The following is a 23,653-nucleotide window of genomic DNA, read 5'->3' on the forward strand; positions in this document are numbered from 1 at the left end:
GTTAGGGCCCCAAACCCAGGCTGCAGCTGGCACTGGACTGCGATGCTGGCATCAGGTCTTGTAATATGTGTGGATGAAAAAGAACTGAAACTTTGCTCTGGAGATGGTTCACAAGGACTGTCCTGTTCTCACTGTCACTGATAGCTTTATCCTCCATGAATTTGTCTAATATCCTCCTTTATCACGTTGGTGGCCATCAACAAATTCCATAGTTTAACTATGCGCTTGTGAATAAGTACTTCCTTTTGTCTGTCACGAACCTTTCACCATTCGTTGGGTGGCTTTGTGCTTTTGAATTAAAGAGAAAATACTTTCTACTATAGAAAAGTCATCTGCTATGCTTGTTCTCTGAATTTCAGTTGTGTAACCATGTTAGTATGTTGCAACAAGGATAACGAGAGTGTTGCAGCACCTTGAAAGCTAACAAATGTTATGGTATGGCACAATTCGCAGCCCTAGCTAGGAGAAAAAGTTGGGGTAAAAAATGGGCCACATTAAAAAAAAAAAATTACAGGAGAACAGGTTTAAGTGTCCTTCCTCATATACCTCACACATGAATATGTTTTGAGACCTTTTAGTACCTGGAGATATATGGTGGAATTTGCCTTGGGGTAGGAAAATGTCTCCCAACTGTGTTTTGTTTTTCAGTTTAGGAAGGCCACTGTTCTGCACCGAATACAACTTCTGAACATTTCCCCAAGCCAGCTCTATATAGGGTGCATTTCTGTACTCTAATCTGGAGGTGACTGAAGTGGCCAAAAACTATTTCTGAGATGAGGATGTAGTTGATAAACCAGCTGTGTGACTGAAATGCTTATGGTTCTGGGCAATTTCACATGACCTGCTTATTGAGTATTCCTTCTGACACATCTGTGGGGAGGTTAGGTGAAGCTGCATCAAAGCAAGCTTTTGAGTTCTTTTTCCCATTACTTTCCTTATCACTAAAAGCCTAGTCTTTGGCAGAAGCAGGTTTGTTACGCAGGTCCTGATCAACTATAATTGTGTGATGTACATTTGCTAGTCTGTGACTGAATTCCACTCAAAATTGGCAACCGTCTCCCCCCTTCTCCCCCCAGGTTCCTCCTCCACATCTGCATGATTGGAGCAGCGTTGAGAGAAACTACAGAGTACAAAATGCTCCTCTGCTACTGCCAGTAAATGCGACTCAGCCCTTAGGCCTGCACTGAAAGGAACGCACATGAATGCAGCCAGAATTAATTAAATGTGTGCATAATTGCAATTCTGCTTTTTCAGGTTTTCCAGGTTTTCCCTCTGTCTTTGATCATTAAAGCAGATCTCACAGTTTCTGTGCCTTCTGCACTGTTCCCCCCAAAAGTGGGTAGATGTGAACTGACACTAGTAATTTTTGTGTGTGTGTGATAAGTATCTGGGAAATGTTACCATTCTTCTAAAAAGGACCTAGACGGTCTCTAAGAAATCTTTGCGGGTCAAGCCTTGGACTGCTCTGGAATGCAGTCAGACCAAACCTGTCAGGGAATCGTTGGGGGATAACAAGATTGGTGGGCCTAACTAAGGGCCCATCTACATAGATTCACAAAATCCAGATTTTCAGTATTCTGTCATCTATAAATCTATACTTGAACGCCTTGTATTCTGATTTTACCCTGAAAACCTGTTTGAATAACCCAGCATTTCTGGATCTACTCTCCACCTTTCCAGAATCTGCAGTGACCACATGCTGGTTGGTTGGGTGGAGATGTGTACAGGGGACTCTGTTTTGCTGTTGATCCACCTGTAGTTTGGATGGGTCCCTCTAAATGCCGCTTGTTGGAAATGGTGGCTATCAAACGAGAGCCCTCTGAAGATGGGTACCGGTAATTAACATTGATGGCTAGACCATGCTTGCTTAATGTAAGGTTACCAGATTTTTTTCAATGAATTCAGCCGGAATGAATGGATTTTGTCAGGGGCTGATTTGTAAATCTGGGGACTGTCCCCGGGAAACAGAGACGTCTGGTAACCTTAGCTTAATGAGTACTGATGGCTGGTGGCTGCCATTTATTTCACATATTCCATCTGCTTGGGTCTGATTAGGTTAAGGACAGCTTGGTTGTCCTGAAAGAGCTTGAAGACTTCACAGCTGGCAAAAAGCAGCTACACTGGGAGGGTTTGGTTAATGCATGCTCATCCTGTTTAATGATTAGCAATGTGCCTGGTTTCTAGCCTATTCCTCTGTGCTCAACTTGTAAACAGACCTGTATTACAAAAGCACCAGGTGTCCATTGAATGACCATGCAAAAAGCTGACCCTGCAACTTCCGTTGAAACGTTACCAAGTAAGATAGCATGGAGGATGCTGTTCTGACTATGGACACTTATCTAAGGCCACCTCCAGATTGTCAGAATTCTGCGGGAGGGATTCAGGTACCTACGCGAAATTTAGATTTGCATTAAAGCGCTCTGTTGCAGCAAATACGCTGCAATCAACCTCCCCATCAACATATTGGAACAAATGTGCAATAAAAAAACAAAGTCTAACCTCCTGTGTCAGCTTTTTGCAAGCAAATCAGGATGAATGCTTGTTAAGCGCTGGAGGAACCCCAAGCCCATGAAGGACCTCCAGAGATACCATGTATCCAACTATGCTCTTTCGGATGTATAAGAGAGCAGCTTATGATGCTATCATACAGAGCTGCATATCCATATGGGCCATTAACAGCAGCAGAATTGCAGTAACACACCTGAGAAGCATCTTAGTGTGACTTTCTCCTGATATACGGTACACATCTTTGTATGCAATTTTTCCTAACAGAGTATGACTACAACCCTCTGCCCACTACCCAAATAGATTTATTTTGTAGCTACTTCAAAGGATCCAACTTGTTCCAACTTTCTTTTGAAGCAATTCCACCAACTGGTAACAAAGCCAGAAATTTAAAACATTAGAAGAAGGAGAAAGCCGTTTGTCAAACAGATCAAAACAGTTTACGGGAGTTGAGGGACTTTAGACATTTACTTTGCTCAAATGACCTGTGCAACTTGTTCTGGACAAGATGAACTTTAAAGGGACTGGTGTGCAAATGAAGTAAAAACAAGGAAGGATCCTACATCTGGCAGATGTTCGCTGTTGCTTTTATATTGATAATATTGCTATTATTGACCATGTCACTTGCTGACAGGGAGTCCTTGGAATTGAATGTAGGGGCATTGAACTCAACAGTGACTGTGCAAACATTAAAGCAAAACACTGCTCTCTGATCCCAGCACATGCCTGGAAGCCCGAGGTGTTTGGCCCCAGAGCCAAAGGACACACACCTTCCAGATCCTCCAAGTGTCCCTATTTTCCAAGGATAGTCCCAGATGTACAGAAGCCATCCCGGTTTCTGACTTGATCCCAGAATTTCCAGCTTTTCCTTAGGACGTCCCTATTTTCATCAGAGCAACGTTGGAGGGTATGGAGTTATGTAACCCTTAAGCCTTTAGAAGAAATCTGAACTGAGCCCTGTATAGGGAGGTTTTTTAATGTTTAATTATGTTTTAATATATATTAGAAGTGGGTGGGGCATTATTATTATTACTGAATAGGGCATCCCTATTTTCATTGGAGAAACATTGGAGGGTATGCCCTTCCCAGTCTGCATTCCCTGTCCTCAGGCCACAACCCTCAAAGGCCCTGATCTGTGCTCTCAGGTGTGTTTGTCTGGCTCTTGCCTGCCTGGATGGATGGAGGATACAGAAATGTGAGGTGTGGTTGTGTGTGGAAACCTATGTGCTCAGTAATGTTGCTCCACTCACTTTTGCTCCAGGCCCCACCTGCCACAGGTATACAGCACACCCACCCACCCCAGGTTGTCTGTGAGGGAATTTGGTAATTTGCTGCTTGCCATCCAGGCTGCCAGGTGTTTCACTCTGTTCCTACTAAGACCTGAACAGCCTTGCCCTCCTCTGAAATACTTTTAAGTGTGCACACACTCCTGTTTTTCTGCTGCCACATGGGCCAGAGCGTATTTCCCCTTATTCTTGCTGATAATGGGATTGTTGATTCACTGCTCTGACATTTTGATACTGATGTTTTATTATGAAGCTGATTTGAATTATTTCTTCTACAGATAAGGTTGCATTGGTTTCCCCGCAACATGCTTTTTTGCAAGCCTTTTGGAAAGCCATATCCCAAGTGCCTCTCCCTCACTGTATCTTTTATTTTGATCCTCGTTCAGTTACCTTGAAAACCAGGTGACACATAACGTAAATCAACATAGGCGGAATGGGTGTGCCAGTTCTGCTGCTCACTGAACTGAGTGAAAGTGCCGAGGATATGGGCAGATACTGAAAAGTGAGGGACCGTAAACAGAGAACAAAATGAGCAACTTTTGTCCAATTGTATGATGCAACTTAAAAAGAAAAAGTTCAGGGCATGAAGATCAGCAGCAGTGACAGAGGTAAAATGGAAGACTTTGAAGAGGTGACATAATGGTATTACTTTGCCCTGCTGTATTGGGAACCACCATAGCTCATTGGTGGGTTCTCTGCTTTGAATACAGAAGGTCCTTGGTTCAATTCTCCGCTGTCACAGAGCATGCTGGTTAGCAATCATACTGTTCAAAGTTGGAGTTAACGCTTTATTAGCAAAAACACAATATCCACAGACTTGGCTGAGTGTCTGGCCTAATGAGCAGAACAGCTCATTCCTGGTGGTCTTACTCCATGGAAATCAGTTGCTGAAACTGATAGTCCCTGCCTCCTCACAGCCATCTAAGTCCCCTTCTCATCAGGGCTTTTCCCAAGCAACCAGAGTGAAATATACTCAGAGTCGCAAAGTGATTTCATGCTCTTTATTCAGCTCATAGTGGTGAGGAGGAATGAATGGAAGTCCCCTCAAAGTATCTGCTTTATATACATTATTTACACAATGGGCTGCACATGATTGGCTAATTCCGGAATTCTACTGTAAGCCAATCAGGTTGTGGATTCACTTCTATCTGGAGCATGATTGGGTGGTTCCTGCCAACCAATCATACTGCTGCATTGTTCTAGGACCAATCAGACTGCTGCATTCTGAATCCTATTGTTCTAGGACCAATCAGACTGCTGCCTTTTGGATCCTATTGTTCTAGGACCAATCAGACTGCTGCAGTTTGGATCCTATTCAACTCAGTACATAACACAGAGACTGCATCTGTTCATCGTCAATATCTCCTTCAATGCTTTTGTGCCTCTTCTGGTTCTGGGAGACCAGGGAGGGTTGGAGCTTGTCACAGCAAGAGAAAGAGATACCCATGATCTTCACCAACCTGACTCATCTCTGCCTCTTGGCCTCTCTCCTCCCACCCACCTGCTTCAGCTTCTGCCTCTGATTCTGGACTTTCCTCTGTCACAACTCTCCCCACTCACTAAGCCCTGTTACATCTTCAGCTTCTGACACCTCCTTCTCCAAGTCTTTTTTGTCTTGTCCCTCTGATCGTCATCCCACCAGCACTCCCCAGGCTCTGAACAGTCTTCCCTTGGGGGTTCCCCAGCTGGTTCCTCCCACTATTCCTCTGTGTCCAACCAGTCCATGACATCAGCATCTCCAGGGAGAGCTTTATTTTTTTAAAGCCTATCTCTAGTACATTTGGGCAAATGCTGTATTTGTATCTGTCAGTGCAACCCACCTGTGTGTGGATGAGTGAAGCCGCAAACTGTGGAGTCAGCAAAGTGGAGGTCCAGCTCACACTCATTCCCAAAGTGATCATAGGGGGCTGTGGCTGAGCTGGGCTCAGGGGAAGAGTGTGTCCTACCAGGGCTTTCGCCCACTAAACCTCATGCAAGCCCCTGTGATTGACTTTGTTGGGGCTGGAGATCTAATAAAGCTCCGGCTGTGCCAACCTCCACTTCTACACAGATGGCAGAAGATGTTCCTTCCCCAAACCATACCACCTGTATCTCTTAAAAGACAGGGGAGAGGGAGGAAGAGCAAAAGTTAGGATACATGCTATTGCTTTGCCCCTTTGCAAGAAATGTGGGAGATATGGGGGTGCAGGAAGAAGAAGCCTCCTTCCTTCTCTTGGGTATCCCTTTCCCACCACGATGAGTTCTGGGCCCTATTAAATATTTGGCCTGGGAAGGGGAGGTGTCCAATATTCCAAATGTTTCAGTATTCCAATATTCCAAAATAAGGAGAGTTAACAAAGCAAGTTTCACCAACTGCATCAGTACTCACTTCCAAGTGCTGTTAAATTTAATTGAATTCCTTCCATTTAACTTCCATGTTTGCTGTTACAAATGAACGCTCTGCAAAGCACACTATGCTCATAACCGGTCACCAGTGCTGGTTTCTTCACAAGTTTACAGTTATCAGCTAAATAAATAAATCCGCCCACTTCCCACCCCATTTTTGCGTCTGTCTCTCCTTCTGATTCATGTACAAATAGCAAAAACAACATTGTTTGAGATAATAATGAACCAAGAGGTGTGCTGCAATGCAGCCAATAGCCAGTGTTCAAGAGCCTGTTTGGGAGGTGGGGTGAAAGCACAAAGGAACGATTGGCCGGTTTCTTCCCACACACCCAGAAACTCATCTGAGACACAGCTGCAGGGAACTGGAGTTGTTTGATGTCACAGAATGTGATTTATTTCTGTGATCTGGGTCTGCGTTTGCTACTTGACTCCTCTCACTTTCATCCTGCGGTTTCTTCCCCTGCAGATCCTATTATCAATCAAGCCTCTTGCATTTAACCACAAACACATTGCCTAGTGAAGGACTGAAGAAGTGCATTTTATCTGAGAAGAAAGCAAAATCTTTTCCCACAATTGGATAAGATTATCATGGGAGCGTACAAACAGCTTCCCAGGTCATGCACAAATCCAGTGTCTAATATATACCTATATATGGTTGCTGAGGCATGTGAGTCAATGAACTTTAAAGGTAAAGGTAAAGGGACCCCTGACCATTAGGTCCAGTCGTGGCCGACTCTGGGGTTGCGGCGCTCATCTCGCTTTATTGGCCGAGGGAGCCGGCGTACAGCTTCTGGGTCATGTGGCCAGCATGACTAAGCCGCTTCTGGCGAACCAGAGCAGTGCACAGAAACGCTGTTTACCTTCTTGCTGGAGCGGTACCTATTTTATCTACTTGCACTTTGACATGCTTCGGAACTGCTAGGTGGGCAGGAGCAGGCACCAAGCAACAGGAGCTCACCCCGTCGCGGGGATTCGAACCTGCTACAAAATATTGAATGTGAATTGAAGTTTATGAGCTTAAATGCCTGTGAGATGCACATATCCACCCTAGCTTTTTGTCCATCATCAAAACAAGGTGGATGGATCATATGACCAGTGTGGCTTGCAGTAAACTTTTTAGCAGCAGTGGGCAAGTGCATGCAAACCTCTAGCATTATTTCTATACATTGGTGCATGGACACCCTACAGACACAGTGTATGAACCAGCCTGTTCCCTGAAGTTGTGTGATGAACTCACAATGGCTCTTAGATCATTATGAGCCAGTTGTCAAGTGTTGGTTGCCCAGCACAGGAAACCCACATTCAAGTCCCTGCCATATTCACGTCACCGATACATCATACGGCCTTGGGCAAATCTCAGGAAGCGCAATAATACTGGTGCATTTCTTCATTTTTTCTGACAGCAGGTAACAGGCTTCCTTTAACTAGTACTCCAAAATAGTTGTTAAGTGACACCTTGTAATCTACTATTGCTCACCTGGAAATTTGCATCACGCCTTACAAGAAGCGACGGGTCACTGCATTTCTACAGGATGTTGCCCACAGCTTCTGTGAAGCGTTTCAAAAGGCAAGGTCCATAGGGAAAGATGTGGTGGAAACAAACCTTGGAGCCTCAGTGAATCATTAGTCCCTGGGTATGCGTGTGTAGGGTTGCCAGCAAGCCCACACTTTTCTGGGCCAGCCATTAAGGGTTCTGGGCCAGCTAACTGGAACAGGAGAAGTCTGGAAAATTAGTAAACTGGGATTCTGCAACAACCGTGCCTGACTCTGGTCCATGGCTTACCTAATTATGCTGGGTTCCGCTCAGTCAGTAGAGCATGAGACTCTTAACTACAGGGTCATGGGTTCAATCCCCACATTGGGTAACAATATTCCTGCATTGTAGAGGGTTGGATGAGACGGCGCTTGTGGTCTCTTCCAACGCTACAATTCTATGATTGTACAATGCACCAGAACCCATCGTGCCTGCACCCCGACTTTCCAGACTCAGCTGTGCATTGGCTCTGCCCCATCAGGTTCTGTCCTGCCTTTGCCTGTTCTGCCCCAGGCCCAAATTTTTTGAAGTCAAAAGTTGGTAACTCCGGACTCTCCATCAAACATGAAAAATACACAATTGGAGCCATTGTGTAGCTGTAGCAACGAGGTCTTTTTTCCGTCTACGTTATCCAGATTTCTCTATACAGTGGTACCTCAGGTTACAGACGCTTCAGGTTACATACGCTTCAGGTTACAGACTCCGCTAACCCAGAAATAGTACCTCGGGTTAAGAACTTTGCTTCAGGATGAGAACAGAAATCGTGCTCCGGCGGCGCAGCAGCAGCAGCAGGAGGAGGCCCCATTAGCTAAAGTGGTGCTTCAGGTTAAGAACAGTTTCAGGTTAAGAACAGACGTCCGGATCGAATTAATTACTTAACCCGAGGTACCACTGTATTGACATATTAGGAAGTTTAATTCAAAATGGCACCGATCCCGAAAAACACATTTGGTTCATCGTTTCCTTGCACAGATAAACTAGGAAGTACTTGTTCTACATCTACAGCTGTTTGATTAGGTTAGCTTGTATTGCTCCGCGCAATGTTTTATGAATAGATTTTTGTTGCACTCACTGGTATGATGATTATGAATATGTGAGCTATTTGGGGCATAATATAATGGACCCGGGTGGCGCTGTGGGTTAAACCACATAGCCTAGGACTTGCCGATCAGAAGGTCGGCGGTTCGAATCCCCGCGACGGGGTGAGCGCCCGTTGCTCGGTCCCTGCTCCTGCCAACCTAGCAGTTCGAAAGCACGTCAAAGTGCAAGTAGATGAATAGGTACCACTCCGGCGGGATGGTAAACGGCGTTTCCGTGCGCTGCTCTGGTTCACCAGAAGCAGCTTAGTCATGCTGGTCACATGACCCGGAAGCTGTAGGCTGGCTCCCTCGCCCAATAAAGCGAGATGAGCGCCGCAACCCCAAAGTCGGTCACAACTGGGCCTAATGGTCAGGGGTCCCTTTACCTTTACTATAATGGAAATATGACATACAAATAAACATAATCTGTGTTGATGCAGTATTTGGTTAGCCAACTGCATTTGGATATTCTCAGGCCATTTGCTTCATTGTGGTTGTACTGTAGCTCTTTGCACATGTCTGCAAAGTGAGTAGAATCGTGGCACTAAGGGGCAGCCGATTCCTGTCTGCCTGTTTTGCTTTGGGACATGCCTGCCTCACTCCCTAGGTTCACCTCACCTCCATGGGTCGGACAGAATGTCTAACTTACGTGTAGGTTTATAAAGCTCAATATTCACATGCCCATAACATGAAACCTGGTAAATTCCCCATGCCTGGTATTACATGTAGCATCCAATTATATGGATGTGAGCTGGGCAAAGGGCTAACCTTACTACCCCACTCTGCGTTGATGGCAGCCACTTGCCCAAGGTAGGAAAAGCAGCCTATTATTTAACTGCGGTGCAAATAAAATCCTAAGTGTTCAACACATGGGAAAGAAAGTCACAACTGCATTGGCTAAGGTTTGCTCGATACACATATGCTTCTGCAATGCAGGCTCTTAATAAAGAGCAAGTTTATGTGTAACTTCCATTTAGTGTGTGGATACGCACACAGAGAATTCCAGCTTTGAGAGGAGCCCATCTAGTTACACTGCTTAATTCAGTTTGACCTTATTTTGGGCCTCATATCTGTTTTCATCCTTACTAGTAGGATGGCAACAGCTGTGAGGAGCGTATTACTATCAACGCATTCTTTCAGGGTCTGCGTAAGGGGTCTCAGGTTTAGCTAAATAAACCTGCAAGAACCATTTGAGGGGGAGGGAGAGGGAGAAATCCACATATCTGGACATATTTTTCAAACAGCAACACCACTTCATCCCAATATAATCATATAATCCTAAAATAAAAATAAAAACCATACTCCACCTATTTTGTTACTAATATAAAAGGGGCAACTCTTCTGTTTTTGATGTCTTCTGTGTACATGTGTCTTGTTTTATTTCAGAATTTCACAGCAAAGGAAGCCAACTGGAGTCCCATTAGGGAATGCAAATTCTCCAGGTGCACACCTGAAATGTTGGGGTCCAAATGGCACAAAATATGATAAAAACATGGCTTTATGCTGATGCCTGTGTTAAGAGATGAATTTCAGAGTGTCTCTAGTCAACGTTTGTTGTTATTGATTCCACCTACAAACCTGTCTTATTCCACCCATGAGTGACCATGTGGAATTCAGGCATCCCCAAACTCAGCCCTCCAGATGTTTTGGGACTACAACTCCCATCATCCCTAGCTAACAGGACCAGTGGTCAGGGATGACGGGAAATGTAGTCCCAAAAGCATTTGGAGGGCCGAGTTTGGGGATGCGGGATGTAGATTCTGTCAGTGCCAGTCATGACTCCTGACCCATTAGAATCCACTCTGCTTCTGCTCTCTCTGGTCTTCCCCAGAGAGGCAGTGTTTGGAAGTCTCTGACATGGCAACCTTGGGCACAAGCTCACTGCCAATACAACAGAGAGGACCATCCTAACTTGAACCAGGTCTTGCTGTTGGGCTCTTAGTTCTGTTTATTCCCAACTAGTGATTGGGTTATATTGTACATGAAGGCACCACCTCATCCAGTAAGTAAATAGGGACTACCTTATACAACTTGCTTTTATTTTATATCTTGGTGGTGGGAGTTTGCTCTTTAGCTGCATTAATTCATTGTATCAGTAGCCCTAAAACAGATACCAGCCATCCACACTTGTAGCAGCCCTTGAAGTTTCTGGAATAAACAGCTGCAGGTGAGAAAGATATCTCTCAAACAGGAGACTCATCTCCTTCCTCTGTCTCAGCTACTGTAGTCAGTGCATGCTAGAAGTCAAGAAAATAGAGAGGAGGAGAAAGAGAGAAAGTTATCACTTGCTGGAACTTTTAAAATGATCTGTGAAAAAAGCAAAAAAAAAAAGTGTTTAAATGGCTGTCAGACTACTCAGTGAACAAAAACTCAACCCAAATATTTCAGGGGGGTGTTTCTTAGAATTTATCAGATGACACCTGGGGTCCCTCCCAGTTCTATGATTCCATTATTCTAATATCAGAAATGAGTTCAACTGGGGAAAAGTTGCCTAGAGAGATCGTTGCAGGGAATGTTATGTACTAAGTTTGGATCCTAGAACAATAGGCAGGTAGGATCCTAGAATACAACAACTGATTGGCTTGCAGGAGAAGACCAATCAGGCTCCAGGAGGAAGTTAATCACCCTATTAGGCTGGTAGGATCAGAGACTGCAACAACTGATTGGCCTGCAGGAAAAGACCAATCAGGCTCCAGGAAGGAAGCAGAATCAGCCAATCAGATGGGACTCATTGCGTAAATAATGTATATAAAAGCCTGAGGTTTGGGGGGCAATTCAATCACTGTTTTACAAACTGCAATAAAGAGCATGAAATCACTGCAGGACTCTGAGTATATTTCAGGGAGGTAAGCATCAGATAGGGGGAGAGCTCTCTATACTCTTTATTCAACCACTCCCTTTATTATTAAAGCCAGATAACGCCCCTTGCTTTTTTGTTGTGTTTGTGGCAGATTTTCTGCCATCATATCTAGTTTGGCCCTATAATAACCCGGGCACCAGAGAGTATTCTCTCATTACTGGATCCTTGCATTTTGCCACTTCAGGAGGGATGAGACTGAGGTTATCTCCTCCCTCCACTCACCCAGACCATGTGCAAGTATTGGTCCTCCGGAGGCAAAATGCTTGAAAATCACTGCCCCAGAAGAGGAGCAGAGGTGAGCAGCACCACTCTCCTTGCTTTCTGCCCACACTCTAGTATTCCAGAAACCCTGGCATGAGTGTCACACCAGTAGCTCACGGTCTCAATGGAATCATGCACTGGAAATGAGAACTTCCTTCCAGAGGATATGGAGATGGTGGTCACTACTTAAGTAGCTGTAAAAGGGGATTAGGAAAATTCACAGAGGATAATAAGACTGTTGGTCATATGAAACCAACAACGCCAAGGGATTTCTATATTCAGAGGTAAAATATCAATGCAAACCAGTTGCTGGAGAGGAGCAACAGGAAAGGGCTCCTGCCTTCGTGTCCTGCTAGTAGCCTCCTTAGAGGAATCTGGCCGTACTTACGTCAGATTGTTCAATTTCATCTATCTCGTCAACTCTGCTCAGATGAGGAGCCCCATATTTGTCGGTCAGCTCAGCTAAGGTTTTCGACGGTGTCTCTTTCTCAGCAGCTGCCTTTGCCTACAATGCAAATTCCATTTTCAATACCACGGCGAATCCAAGCGATTTTACAATGTATTCAGCTGAATGAAGCCATAAATATGTAAGCACACGAAAACCAAGGCGCAAGCCATTCCCCAGCTCCTTTCCCAGACCATTGAGCTGAATGGGTAGTATCTCCTGTGCACAAAAATTTCATTGAAACCAATGGGACCTGTTTGAGACACACAGCAGCACTTGAGACCCACTTAATTTCTCCCTCTAATCTCTGAGCAATGTGACTAAGACAAGGAGCCACCAAAGTCAGCAGAGGCCAATTCTGACTGATTAGATGGTTGCTTGTTTTTCAACGAAAGCCTAAAAATGTCTTCTTCGGGAATAATTTAAATAAATTGGTGACATGTAACTTCCCCCTGCTCCACTGCCCAGCAGCTATCAGCCCTTATTCTTATTGCACATGTCCTGTTTTAAAGGATGGGAAAACAACTATGGCTTGGCTTTATGTGCAAACTCATCCTTGACCATGGTTTGCTTGGCTCTCCTAACCTAGATGCTCACCAAACTTCAAATGCAGGAGGCAAGAACACTTGGGGGGGGGAACCCAGATCACAGGAGAAACAAGCCATTCAAAGCTGCTGGAACATAATTTGGGAGACGGCTATTTGATGAGTGTTGGCATGCAAAATAGAAATGATCATCAATGACATTTTATCCTACCTCCAACTCTGCTTGTAGTTTCTGCTCCAATAGAAGCTCTTCTTCTCTTTCTCTCTCTAATCTCTCTTGTTCTTCCCGTTCTCGTTCCATTTGTGCCTGCAGCCATATCATGCAAAAGTGCAAGTTGGTGAAAAGGAATTTCTCCCTTGATGTGCTAGTCTTTTTCTTTCTTTCTTCTTGATTTGCAGGGAGTTTTTGCATGGAAGGTGGGGGGGTGGCATTAAAAAAAAATGAGACCCACCAGCCAACTTAGCATTGTGTGCAAATTGAGCCAACTTCTCTGGTGTTCAGTTTAGATTGCTCAATGAAAGTAGAAATCATATAATTTTGCACTTCCTTGCTTTATGGTCACAGAAAAATTTAAAATCTTATGCCTTTGTTCCATGTTTAATCAAGGGTTCCCCCCACACCTATGTATGAATATGTAGTTCCCCACACCTATGTATGAATAAATAGTTTATATCATTTAAAAAGGACCAGTTGGCTTTGCTTTATGAATTGTGGGTTGAGATTAGAGATCAGCCAAAGGAAAAATATCCGCCCATCCACACATGGTGCACACAAAGGCTGCAATCCTATACACAGGTACTGCGAAGTAAAGCCTACCGAACTCAGCCAAATTTACTTCTCAGCAGACTTATACAGGTGTATTAAATGAAATTGCATTGGCTAGTGCAAAAGTACATTTCTGCCCAAACATTACAAACCCTGCTGGTGTCTTTTAATTCATCTCTGAGATATGAACTCTCAAAAATTATCAATGTATGACCTCAGAACATTCAAAAGAATCCCTTGTTGCAGGCACAATGCTCTTCTGTTCATGCAATGGAAGGATCCGGTTACCCCCTGGTCCTCAGGAATGTGGGGGGGGGGGGGAATCAGATCTTTATAATAATGCCCCCTTCTGGAAGCACTCACACGCAGCTTGGGCTTTTTGACTGTTTCTCTGTTTGTTTGGTTGCTCTACCCTACCTGCCGCTCTTCTTCAAGCTTCTGCTGAAACAAAAGTTCTTCTTCCTTCATTCTTTCGATCATTTCCAGTTCTCTTTTGGCCTCCTCACGCTCTCGCTCCAGATCTTCCCTTTCCAGTTTCCTCTGGAAATGATTGGGTTTTTTTTAAAAAAGGCAGCATAAGAGAAAACAGAAAAGGAGATACGGAGTTTCACATCTCTGAGCAGCAAAAAGTTCAGGCGACAGAAAATGAGAGGCTCAGATCTATTGCTAAGCAAAAGTATCTGGACTTTACAGTAATATCTTGTCTGCTGACAAATATGCAAGCAGAGCAAGCAGGAATGCAGTTCCTAGCATAATAATAATATTAATAAATTAAAATTTAAGAAATTGAAAATTTTGCTTGTTTAGGACTCTCTCTAGCTGCAGAAAGGGGCATTGACATCTCTGTGGTGTAAAGCTCTGCTCAAGCGTTATTAACAATGGCAGTAGTGAACACCTTTAATTTAATAACAGGAATGCCAGGACAGGGAATGAGAACGAAGTAATTTTAGCTCCTACCCTGAAAGTATGTGTTATCTCATTCATGGCTCTAGGATTATCAACTGGCCATTCAGCAAGGATCAAATGATGCAAAGCCAATACTTGTGTTTTCACTTAACACACACAAGACTGTTCCCCTAATATAATAACCAGCATTAGCATCTAATATTTGAAGAGCCTGACAATATTAAGTGTAGAAGCAGAGGACTCACGTGAAGTGCATCATCCATATTTTTTCGATATTTATAAATCCACCATGCCAAGTACAGGATTGGGTCTGCTGGCCAACGTTCTGCCACCTCGGCAAGGCCCTCTGCCAAGCATCTGCCTAGGCATTTTTTGAGATATGCAGTCTCCATTTTCAGTTCTCCAAGTATCTGTGACGGCAATTAGTCCTTTTGGATCTAAAAATGGTGGCAAGCAGTGGGAGGAGGAGGAAAACATTTTGAATAATAGATGTACATTACAGTAATTTAACAAACAGAAATGTAAGCTGCTTTGACAACCTTTACCAGTTTAAAAAGTTGCCAAGATATTTAAAGAAACCAATAAATTAATAGCTAGCTTTGACCTGGGTGGAAATCTATGATTAAAGGCTTGCTCTGTAGAACTTAAAGGATGCAATTCCTAAGAGTTTGCTTCAGGTTAGTGCTATCCACCCCTGAAATCCTTCTGCATAAGCCTCGTGATAATGGACAGGAGCCACAGAACAGAACAGAAGCCAGACTTTGGGATGGATCAGGCCCATGGTAGGTAATCCAACCACATTGATGTGTAAACTGACCTTCAGTTGAATTAGCTCAATGCAGATTCCAGAGCCTATTCAAACTAAGTAGGTACTAAACTGCCATTTGATATCTACTACTTAAGAACATGGAAAGAGTACTTACTAAAAGACAACTCACACTCATATGAAGAGGAGAACTTTGTTCCTGATGCAAGGGTGACCAAACCCTTACTGGTATTTTCTTCACTCTTGTCTAGAAGAATAAGCTCTGTGTGTATCCAAAGATGGAAACAGTTAAGTCTGGATGCTGCTGTTTGGTATCCTAGCAACGGACCAGTGTTCTAGCCCTATGCTGCTATCTCCCTGAAGATTCTGTATCTCCTTCCTTCTTGGATAGATAGTATTTCTTTGTGTTTTTTATTGTTATCAATTGGAAAAAGGAATATATGAAGTTGAAATGTTTACACTGCATTACTTTATATTTGGATATCTGTATTAATGTGGGTAATTTATAAGCTTGAACATTACTGTATTCAGAAAAGGAATGCTTTTAAAAACAAACCTCCACCTTTGAAAGACAGGTTAAAAAACCCTTTTATTCCTTTCCTTTCCACTAAGGTAAACACATCAGTATTCCACTTGGAACAAGAAATGACAGGTACTTGTTTTGACCCACCTTATACAAGCATCTATCAAAAAATTAATGCTAATTTCAGCTTCCAGTTTATACAGCTAGGTGGTTCCCTTAGCCAATTAGCAGCTGCAACAAAAAGGTAGGAATCATACACACTGTTTAGGCTGTTAAACTGGGTGCCAGACCCCTCTAATCCCTGGATCCAAGTGCTAGAATTTAATCAAGGCTTCCAATTCATGGAATAGCCAAGCTAGCCTCCTAGTGAGGGTGATAGCCTGTGTGACAAGCCATTAAGGGGGATTAAGGGGTTTGGTGCAAGACAGCAGGTGGGTAGGGGTCCTTCTCTCAACAGATAAAGTCAGGGTTTAGAGTAGAAAGTTTCAGAGCAGTGATAGGACCTAGAAGTAAGGCAGCAAGGTGGAGAAAGTGTCAGAGAGCACTGTTTGATGTCTGTTTGAGTCCAAGGCTGCAGTTATGGGAGAAAAAAGGGTGATGAGGCTGGGATTGTAGGCTCAGTGTGAAAAACCCATATATCATAAAGACACCATAGTCTCTGCTGTGCTTCATTCCAAAAGGAAACATGAACCCCGGGGGAACACCTGTTATCTTGCACTGCTCGAAGATTGGAGTGACATGCAACAACACCAAAGAAGGAAGGGGACACATACAGAAGTGATACAACTTCTGTTGGGCACACCAAGTGTTCACAAATACAGATGTTCAGAAATAGCTGGTGGACTTCCACAGCAATCTGTGAGGAGTGTTCTACCACCACATTTCTTTCTCATGCAAGTTTGTGCAGGCTTTTGTACTGCACTCTTCTTTAGAAATCCTAGAATAGTGATTACTCTCAAGTGGAGCTGGGCCAAATGCTTTTAATCACTATTTTGCATTAAATGTCCCGGGCCTCAAACGTTACAGCCCAATCCTGTGCATGGTTACTGAGCGATAAACACAACTTTATCCAATGCTGTTTACAAGTGTATGCACATAAGGCTGCTGCCTTAAGTTGCAAGTTTAACATACCATGGAGTAAGCCCTAATTGGATACACTGGAGCTCAGTTCAGGGTAATTGCACATTGTATTTAGTCAGTGATTTTTCCCCTAAAAAAATGTTTAAGGGTACTCTCATTTTCCTACTCATATTGGAATACTGCCCATCAATGAAGCCAAACTTAGATTCACAAACTGTTTAGGCGTATGTGTCCCCCTACGCCCCCCCAGAAAAAAGCCCTGAATTATCTGTTAGTTACTTTTCAATTCAGGTTCTCAATGTGTAACTCAGCTGGTTAGTGCTGATAACGCTGAGGTTGCAGGTTCGATCCTTGAATGGCATAGCTGCATATTACTGCATAGCAGGGGGTTGGACTAGATGATCCTCAGGGTCCCTTCTGACTCTACAATTCTGATTCTAATACGTAAAAGCTATAGACTGAAATAGTACACAGACAATGCCTTCTGGCTTACAACCCAGGCATCTGGGAATGGGTAAGATGTATTGTGCATTTGAATTTCTGCTGCGGGTGCTGGTTTTATTTGTCACTGAAGTCTATATTTTGTTTTAAGTTTTTGGCTGTGTTTATATATATATATATATATATATATATATATAAAATGTCAAATTTACACTGTGTACATTTCCACCCTGGCACTTTTGAATGAAGAGCGGGTCGTAAATACTTTCAAGAACCAAAAATGTTATTAAAAAATTAACCATTTCAAAAATCGTGCTGCGCAGTTGGGTTCAAGCTCGAACTCTTCTTGCACAGCAGCGCCTTCCAGTCCTGGAGAATTGGGCTCTGCTATCTCCTCCTATGTCCCTCTCATGTACAACCAGCTAATGTGCTTTTCTGTTTCCACGGTAATAATGCACAAAACAGGATATCCCGATAAGAACAGCAAGAGATTCTCTCTCTCTCTCCTTTCCTATCTCTCTGCTGCAGGCAGGGAGACGTAACGGGACTCTGAAGACGACAGCAGCCGGGCTTCTCTTCTTTTTAACCTCCCTTTCCTATCTCTTGTGATGCCGGGAGACGGAAACAGTAGGCGTGCGGCGATTAAGCCAATGAGGCGGCGGCAGCAGCACGTGCGCGCGCAGCCGAGACGCTTGTGGACGTACTGCGCCGCCTCGTGGGCAGGGCTGTGCCGAGTAAGGCGTCCCGGTTGCTAGGCGACGGAGAACCCGAACCCCCGCGATCGGGCCCCATAAGGCAGAGCGCAGTCCGGCGAAACTTAAGCGGATTCGCAGGGGGCGCTTGGCTGGCTAGTGGTACGGTGCAGATTTATTTATTTACTTTGGAGGGGGTAGTAGTATAAATGTCATTTATAAAGCTACCTAAAAAATTAAAAAATTCTGTACCTGGGACACATTTTTTTTCTTTTTTTCTGAATTAATTTTTAAGTAGACTTTTAATATAAAGGGTTTATTTAATTGGCTGGGTTGCAAAAGGCTTCCTTGCAAAGTTTTAAAACTTTTGCTCACTTTGGTCCCGTAAAAGGTAAGGCTTTGTTTGGCGCGCCCCAATCTTTGGGGCTAGCAATCGCTGTTTCTTACCGAGTCTTTGGAAAAGGAATGATCAGGGGTGTTAATAGAATCACAGACTCAATCATGGAATTGGAAGGGGCCCCGAAGGTCATCTAATCCACCCCCCTGCAATGCAGGAATCTTTTGCCGAAGGTGGGGCTCGAACCCACAGCCCTGAGTTGCATGCGCCACCAAATGAGTGTAGCCATAGTTCCTGTGAAGGGCTGTCAGGATCGCCAAGATGATGTGATCATTGTGCTATGCAAATATTAAGTAACTGGTCTTTTCTCTTTTTCCTGCTCCCTTTGCATATACAGTGGTACCTCGGGTCACAGACGCTTCAGGTTACAGACTCCACTAATCCAGAAATAGTACCTCGGGTTAAGAACTTTGCTTCAGGATGAGAACAGAAATTGTGTTCTGGCGGTGCAGCGGCAGCAGGAGGCCCCATTAGCTAAAGTGGTACCTCAGGTTAAAAACAGTTTCAGGTTAAGAACGGACCTCCAGAACGAATTAAGTACTTAACCCGAGGTACCACTGTATTTATCTCCCATTGGATTTGTGGGAGGCCCCTTCTGGCATCCCTCCTGTGCATGCAGAGGTGCATCGGCAGGGCAGTTGCTTTTCCCTAATGGTGTATGTAAATGATCCAACTGGTTTAGCTCCAGTAACTATCTATAAAGGTAAAGGGACCCCTGACCATTAGGTCCAGTCGTGGCCGACTCTGGGGTTGCGGCGCTCATCTCACTTTATTGGCCGAGGGAGCGGCGTACAGCTTCCAGGTCATGTGGCCAGCATGACTAAGCTGCTTCTGGCGAACCAGAGCAGCGCACAGAAACGCCGTTTACCTTCCCGCCGGAGCGGTACCTATTTATCTACTTGCACTTTGATGTGCTTTCGAACTGCTAGGTTGGCAGAAGCAGGGACTGAGCAACGGGAGTTCACCCCGTCGCGGGGATTCGAACCGCCGACCTTCTGATCGGCAAGTCCTAGGCTCTGTGGTTTAACCCACAGCGCCACCCGTGTCCCTGATAACTATCTATACCCATATATATATTACAATTTTAATAAATAATAAAAATGTTTTCATTCGCTGCAGAAAGCAAAGTATGCTTTGAAAATACAGCTGAGATGTAAGAAAGTGCAGGGAGGACGTTGGCAAAGGCAGAAGGTAAAGAAACGTGATTAGAGTGCAGGATCTTGGGGATTATTTCCGGAACATTGATTTTATTAACTTGGAAGGAAGGGATGTGATCTGGCAAGAGTTCTCCCAATGTACCATATCCATGCAGAGCTTGGCAGAAGATGGGGATGGATGTCAAATACCTGAAGGAACGCATAGGAAGATGTTTGGCTGAGGGACTTGCGGAAGCAGCGGATCGTCGGCCTGCGGACCCAATCGATTTCCTGGCACACTTTATTTACAACTACAAGAACAGATTAAATGAAGAAGAAAAGGTAATGCATCTCTTCTTAATTCAAAAGAAAACACTGAAAAAAGTTAGCATCAAGCAGACAGGGTTTCCATTAATCCTTTGTGCATTTCCCCAATACTTTGTGCTTTTTTTAGAGGAGGGTAGAGAGGGCCGAGCTGGAACGTGAGCATGAAGAAGCCCTTGCAGAAGCGAAGAGGATACAAAAGCTAAAAGCAGAAGAGCTCCTGGTTGCCAAGAAATTTGAAAAACAGGAGCAGGTCTGAAACCCTTTTCTAAGTTTACCATATGAATAGGTGAAATGATCTGTAATGACAGCAGAGGGCCCAAAATAAGCCAGTAATACCATTGTAGTGAATGGCTATTGGGTTTTAAATGATGAGTGGCTGAGACACCATCAGTCATTTGTTTTAGTTAGCTAAATCACATTTTTTTAATATAAAGATCATTAAAGAGCAGCAATCCAAGAAGACAATTGCGGAGTTATCTGGGAAGGATGGAGTACCAATTCTGCAGAGTATTGAAGAAACTGACAAAAATCATATAAATGAAGTGAGTAACAACACGTATGTGGGTTTATTGTCTCAGAATTGCCTTTTAATAATGAAATTGGGTGGTTGAGTTTTTCAGTCTAAGAGTAAAATGAGGCCACCAAAAAATAAGGGAGTAGTTTCTATATACCCAGGTATGCAGAAGTATAAAAGTGTGTAAATGAAAAACCTTTCTTTTTAAATAAAATAACTGCTCTATGATCTTCCACGAACTATGACCTTCCAAAAATGTGGGAACCGAGATAAGAAAACAGAGTAACTAATTGCTGGGGAATGAAATTCTGGATTCTCGGTGAACACTTAAGACAGGAGCTCCTTTGTCTTATTTCTATTGCTTGGAGTCAGGTGTGTGTGGCTTGCCAGTTATAGCTCTAATGAAATCATCAATTTCTCCATTATTTTTTTATGGACATTTTTCACTTCCATCTGGGAACCTTGGGTCAAAGGGAAGAATCTGAGCATATTGTGTGAGTCTAAAATCTAAAGCTGTGGTCAATGCATGAAATCAGATGAATAAAATAAATTGGAAGAGAGAGGGAATTAATTGGTGCGTCAATATCCTAATAGTTTAAAATATCATAATGAAGAATAACATTAGTTTTGGATGAGGAGAGATGTAGGTCTTGAAATTAAAGTCTCCTCTCCAGACTATGCTCCACTCGCCTCTCTCCTTCACCCTGTGACCTCATGCTGATGCTGCCTCGCTGAAGGAGAAAAAAACATGCTGTGACCTCATGATGATGCTGTCTTCCTGAAGGAGAGAAAAAAGCCACTGTGACCTCATGATGATGTTTCCTCCTTAAAGGAGAGAGGCTAGCCATTGTGACCTGATGATGATGTTGCCTCCTGGAAGGAGGGAGGCTGGCCACTGTGACCTCATGATGATGTTGCCTCCTGGAAGGAGGGAGGCTGGCCACTGTGACCTCATGATGATGCTGCCTCCCTGAAGGAGAGAAAAAAGCCACTGTGACCTCATGATGATGTTGCCTCCCTGAAGGAGAGAAAAAAAGCCACTGTGACCTCATGATGATGTTTCCTCCTTAAAGGAGAGAGGCTAGCCATTGTGACCTGATGATGATGTTGCCTCCTGGAAGGAGGGAGGCTGGCCACTGTGACCTCATGATGATGCTGCCTCCCTGAAGGAGAGAAAAAAGCCACTGTGACCTCATGATGATGTTGCCTCCCTGAAGGAGAGAAAAAAAGCCACTGTGACCTCATGATGTTGCTTCCCTAAAGGAGAGTTTACCACTGTATATACCAAGCACCCTGCACATATTCTCCCCAATGTTGTAGTGTTTGACATGCCAGGAGGGTAATTTTATTAGAGACATTCAAACATGCAGTCTTGCTAACTGCAGTCTGAAGAGGTACAGTTCAGGAGGGAAAAATAACCAAAGCTCTCATCTAGTGTACTTTTGTTTTTGCAGATAGGCTGTTCCATTTTGGGTAAGGTCCAACCCTGGGGGTTGGAAAGGCAAGGTTGAAAGGCCACTTCCTGTAAAGTGGGAGTAGCTACCTATCAATCTCCAACTTAACTTAAAAATGGAAACATCTGCAACATATGCAGAAATGCAACAACACTGTTGGATCACCCTGAAACAGGAAAAACAAAAACAAATGGAAACTATAAGTGTGAAATCAATCATCAGCGGGAGAACCACCAATATAAGGAGAGAGGAAGTGAACATTTGAGTCAGTGGGTGGGTGGAATGCCTGTATTCATAAGAACAGAAGGTTCACTAGATAAGAACTTTGTTTTCTTACTTTATTTATAAGAGAGTATTCTTTATTGGGTTGTAAAAAAGTACTGCCTCTCTGGGAAGGCATTCTTCCTTGCCCAAACAGTCCAGCATATGCCACGCTGGCTTGAGGACTCAATGAAGATCCTTATGGCCAAAGACTACCTTGGCTGAAGTTGAGTTATTATGAACATTTTATTATTTATTAAATATTTTTGTTACAAAATAATAAATTGTATTTTTAATATTTTCTTGGAAGTCCCCCAGAGTGGCTAGGGAAACCCAGCCAGATGGGCGGGGTATAAATGATAAATTATTATAACTGATTTCAAAAGGAGAATTTTCATGGTGTTGTATGTCCCTGTGCTCATGTATATGATGTTGATTTGTATTAACAGAAGAGAACAGAAGAGAAGGATGTGAGGATTCCAGAAAAACATGAAACTACTGCTGAGTCAAAGAAAGAAACCTTAGAAGACAAATTGGATCAAGGTTACATCAGTGTTGTAAAGGCTGAATTGGGTGAGACACCTGGGGAAGAGAATACCAGCACAACTCTCCAGGCAGGCTTGACAGAGATAACCATGGATGAAGATTTTAATCGGATTCCGCAGGAGATGATGGATGACGGAGGTGAAAGCCGGTTGGAACATGATGAAGTAAATCAGAATGAACATGATACAGAAACAGAAGATGACACGGAAGATGAAGAAGCCACTCCAGATGAGGAATCCAAATCCAGTCAAGAGCTGAATTTGGAGTAACAGTGCAATCCTAACCATGTTTACTCAGAATTAAGTCCCACTGAGTTCAGCAGGACTTTCTCACAAGATGTGCATAGGACTGTGACCAAAAAATGAAAGCAGCAGCTTCTGAGTTGGTTTAGATTCTTCCCTTTCTCTAACTTGCAGTCTTCTGGGGTGGATGATCAAGGTGTTTCTACTACAGTTGTTGATTTCAGTAGAACTAAACCGCAAGAGTCCTTTAAACTTTGACATTTTCATATTAGGGAAAAGGTCATGCAAATAAATTTCAGGTCTAGATTTGTCAGTTTTGATGACACTTTTTCAAGACTTTATTACTCTTGAGATGTGCATGATAGACTTAACTCAGCTACTGTACTGTGCTTCTTGAAAACTCAGTGGCGGTTGTCATATATCTTTGTGTCTCCACTAACTACCAGATGGTGTTGCCATAGCTTTGGAAACCAGGAGACGAATCATTGTGGTCTTTTATCTCATTCGCTTTTAAATTAGAAAGTTGAAGCTAGAAAGGAATATTTACAGAGGTAATTAAAATATCTGAGACAAGATCAGTGATAAATTAAAACTAGATTAAAACACACATCAATATTTTACATACAGGGGATGCTTGTCTAAACGAAACGTTTTTAGTAGGTGCCCAAAAGGGTACAGTGAAAGTGCCTGCCTGGTGTCAAT

General features: G+C 43.5%; 2 protein-coding genes across 6 annotated transcripts; one reads left to right on the forward strand and one right to left on the reverse strand.

Annotated features, from left to right (window-relative positions):
• Positions 1 to 10,807: 10,807 nt before the first annotated feature.
• On the reverse strand, positions 10,808 to 15,658 carry LOC128413796 (DPY30 domain-containing protein 1-like). Of its 2 annotated transcripts, none has more exons than XM_053388222.1 (6): positions 15,511 to 15,658; positions 14,818 to 15,009; positions 14,084 to 14,206; positions 13,112 to 13,207; positions 12,299 to 12,415; positions 10,808 to 11,026 (listed from the first exon to the last, which is right to left on the reverse strand). In XM_053388222.1, the coding sequence occupies exons 2-6, from the start codon at positions 14,962 to 14,964 to the stop codon at positions 10,973 to 10,975; spliced, it is 537 nt and encodes a 178-aa protein (XP_053244197.1). In that variant the 5' UTR covers positions 14,965 to 15,009; positions 15,511 to 15,658; the 3' UTR covers positions 10,808 to 10,972. The 2 variants fall into 2 exon arrangements, with proteins under 2 accessions (XP_053244197.1, XP_053244196.1); XM_053388221.1 differs by having other exon boundaries at positions 15,496 to 15,658.
• Positions 15,659 to 18,030: 2,372 nt separating this feature from the next.
• Positions 18,031 to 23,257, forward strand: LOC128413793 (DPY30 domain-containing protein 1-like). Of its 4 annotated transcripts, none has more exons than XM_053388213.1 (6): positions 18,031 to 18,236; positions 19,591 to 19,662; positions 19,784 to 19,949; positions 20,062 to 20,184; positions 20,369 to 20,476; positions 22,613 to 23,257. In XM_053388213.1, the coding sequence occupies exons 3-6, from the start codon at positions 19,797 to 19,799 to the stop codon at positions 22,976 to 22,978; spliced, it is 750 nt and encodes a 249-aa protein (XP_053244188.1). In that variant the 5' UTR covers positions 18,031 to 18,236; positions 19,591 to 19,662; positions 19,784 to 19,796; the 3' UTR covers positions 22,979 to 23,257. The 4 variants fall into 4 exon arrangements, with proteins under 4 accessions (XP_053244188.1, XP_053244189.1, XP_053244190.1 ...); XM_053388215.1 differs by lacking the exon at positions 18,031 to 18,236 and adding an exon at positions 18,252 to 18,465; XM_053388214.1 differs by lacking the exon at positions 19,591 to 19,662.
• Positions 23,258 to 23,653: the final 396 nt, after the last annotated feature.

The sequence above is a fragment of the Podarcis raffonei genome, chromosome 5 (assembly GCF_027172205.1).
Source record: "Podarcis raffonei isolate rPodRaf1 chromosome 5, rPodRaf1.pri, whole genome shotgun sequence".
Lineage (NCBI taxonomy): Eukaryota > Metazoa > Chordata > Lepidosauria > Squamata > Lacertidae > Podarcis > Podarcis raffonei.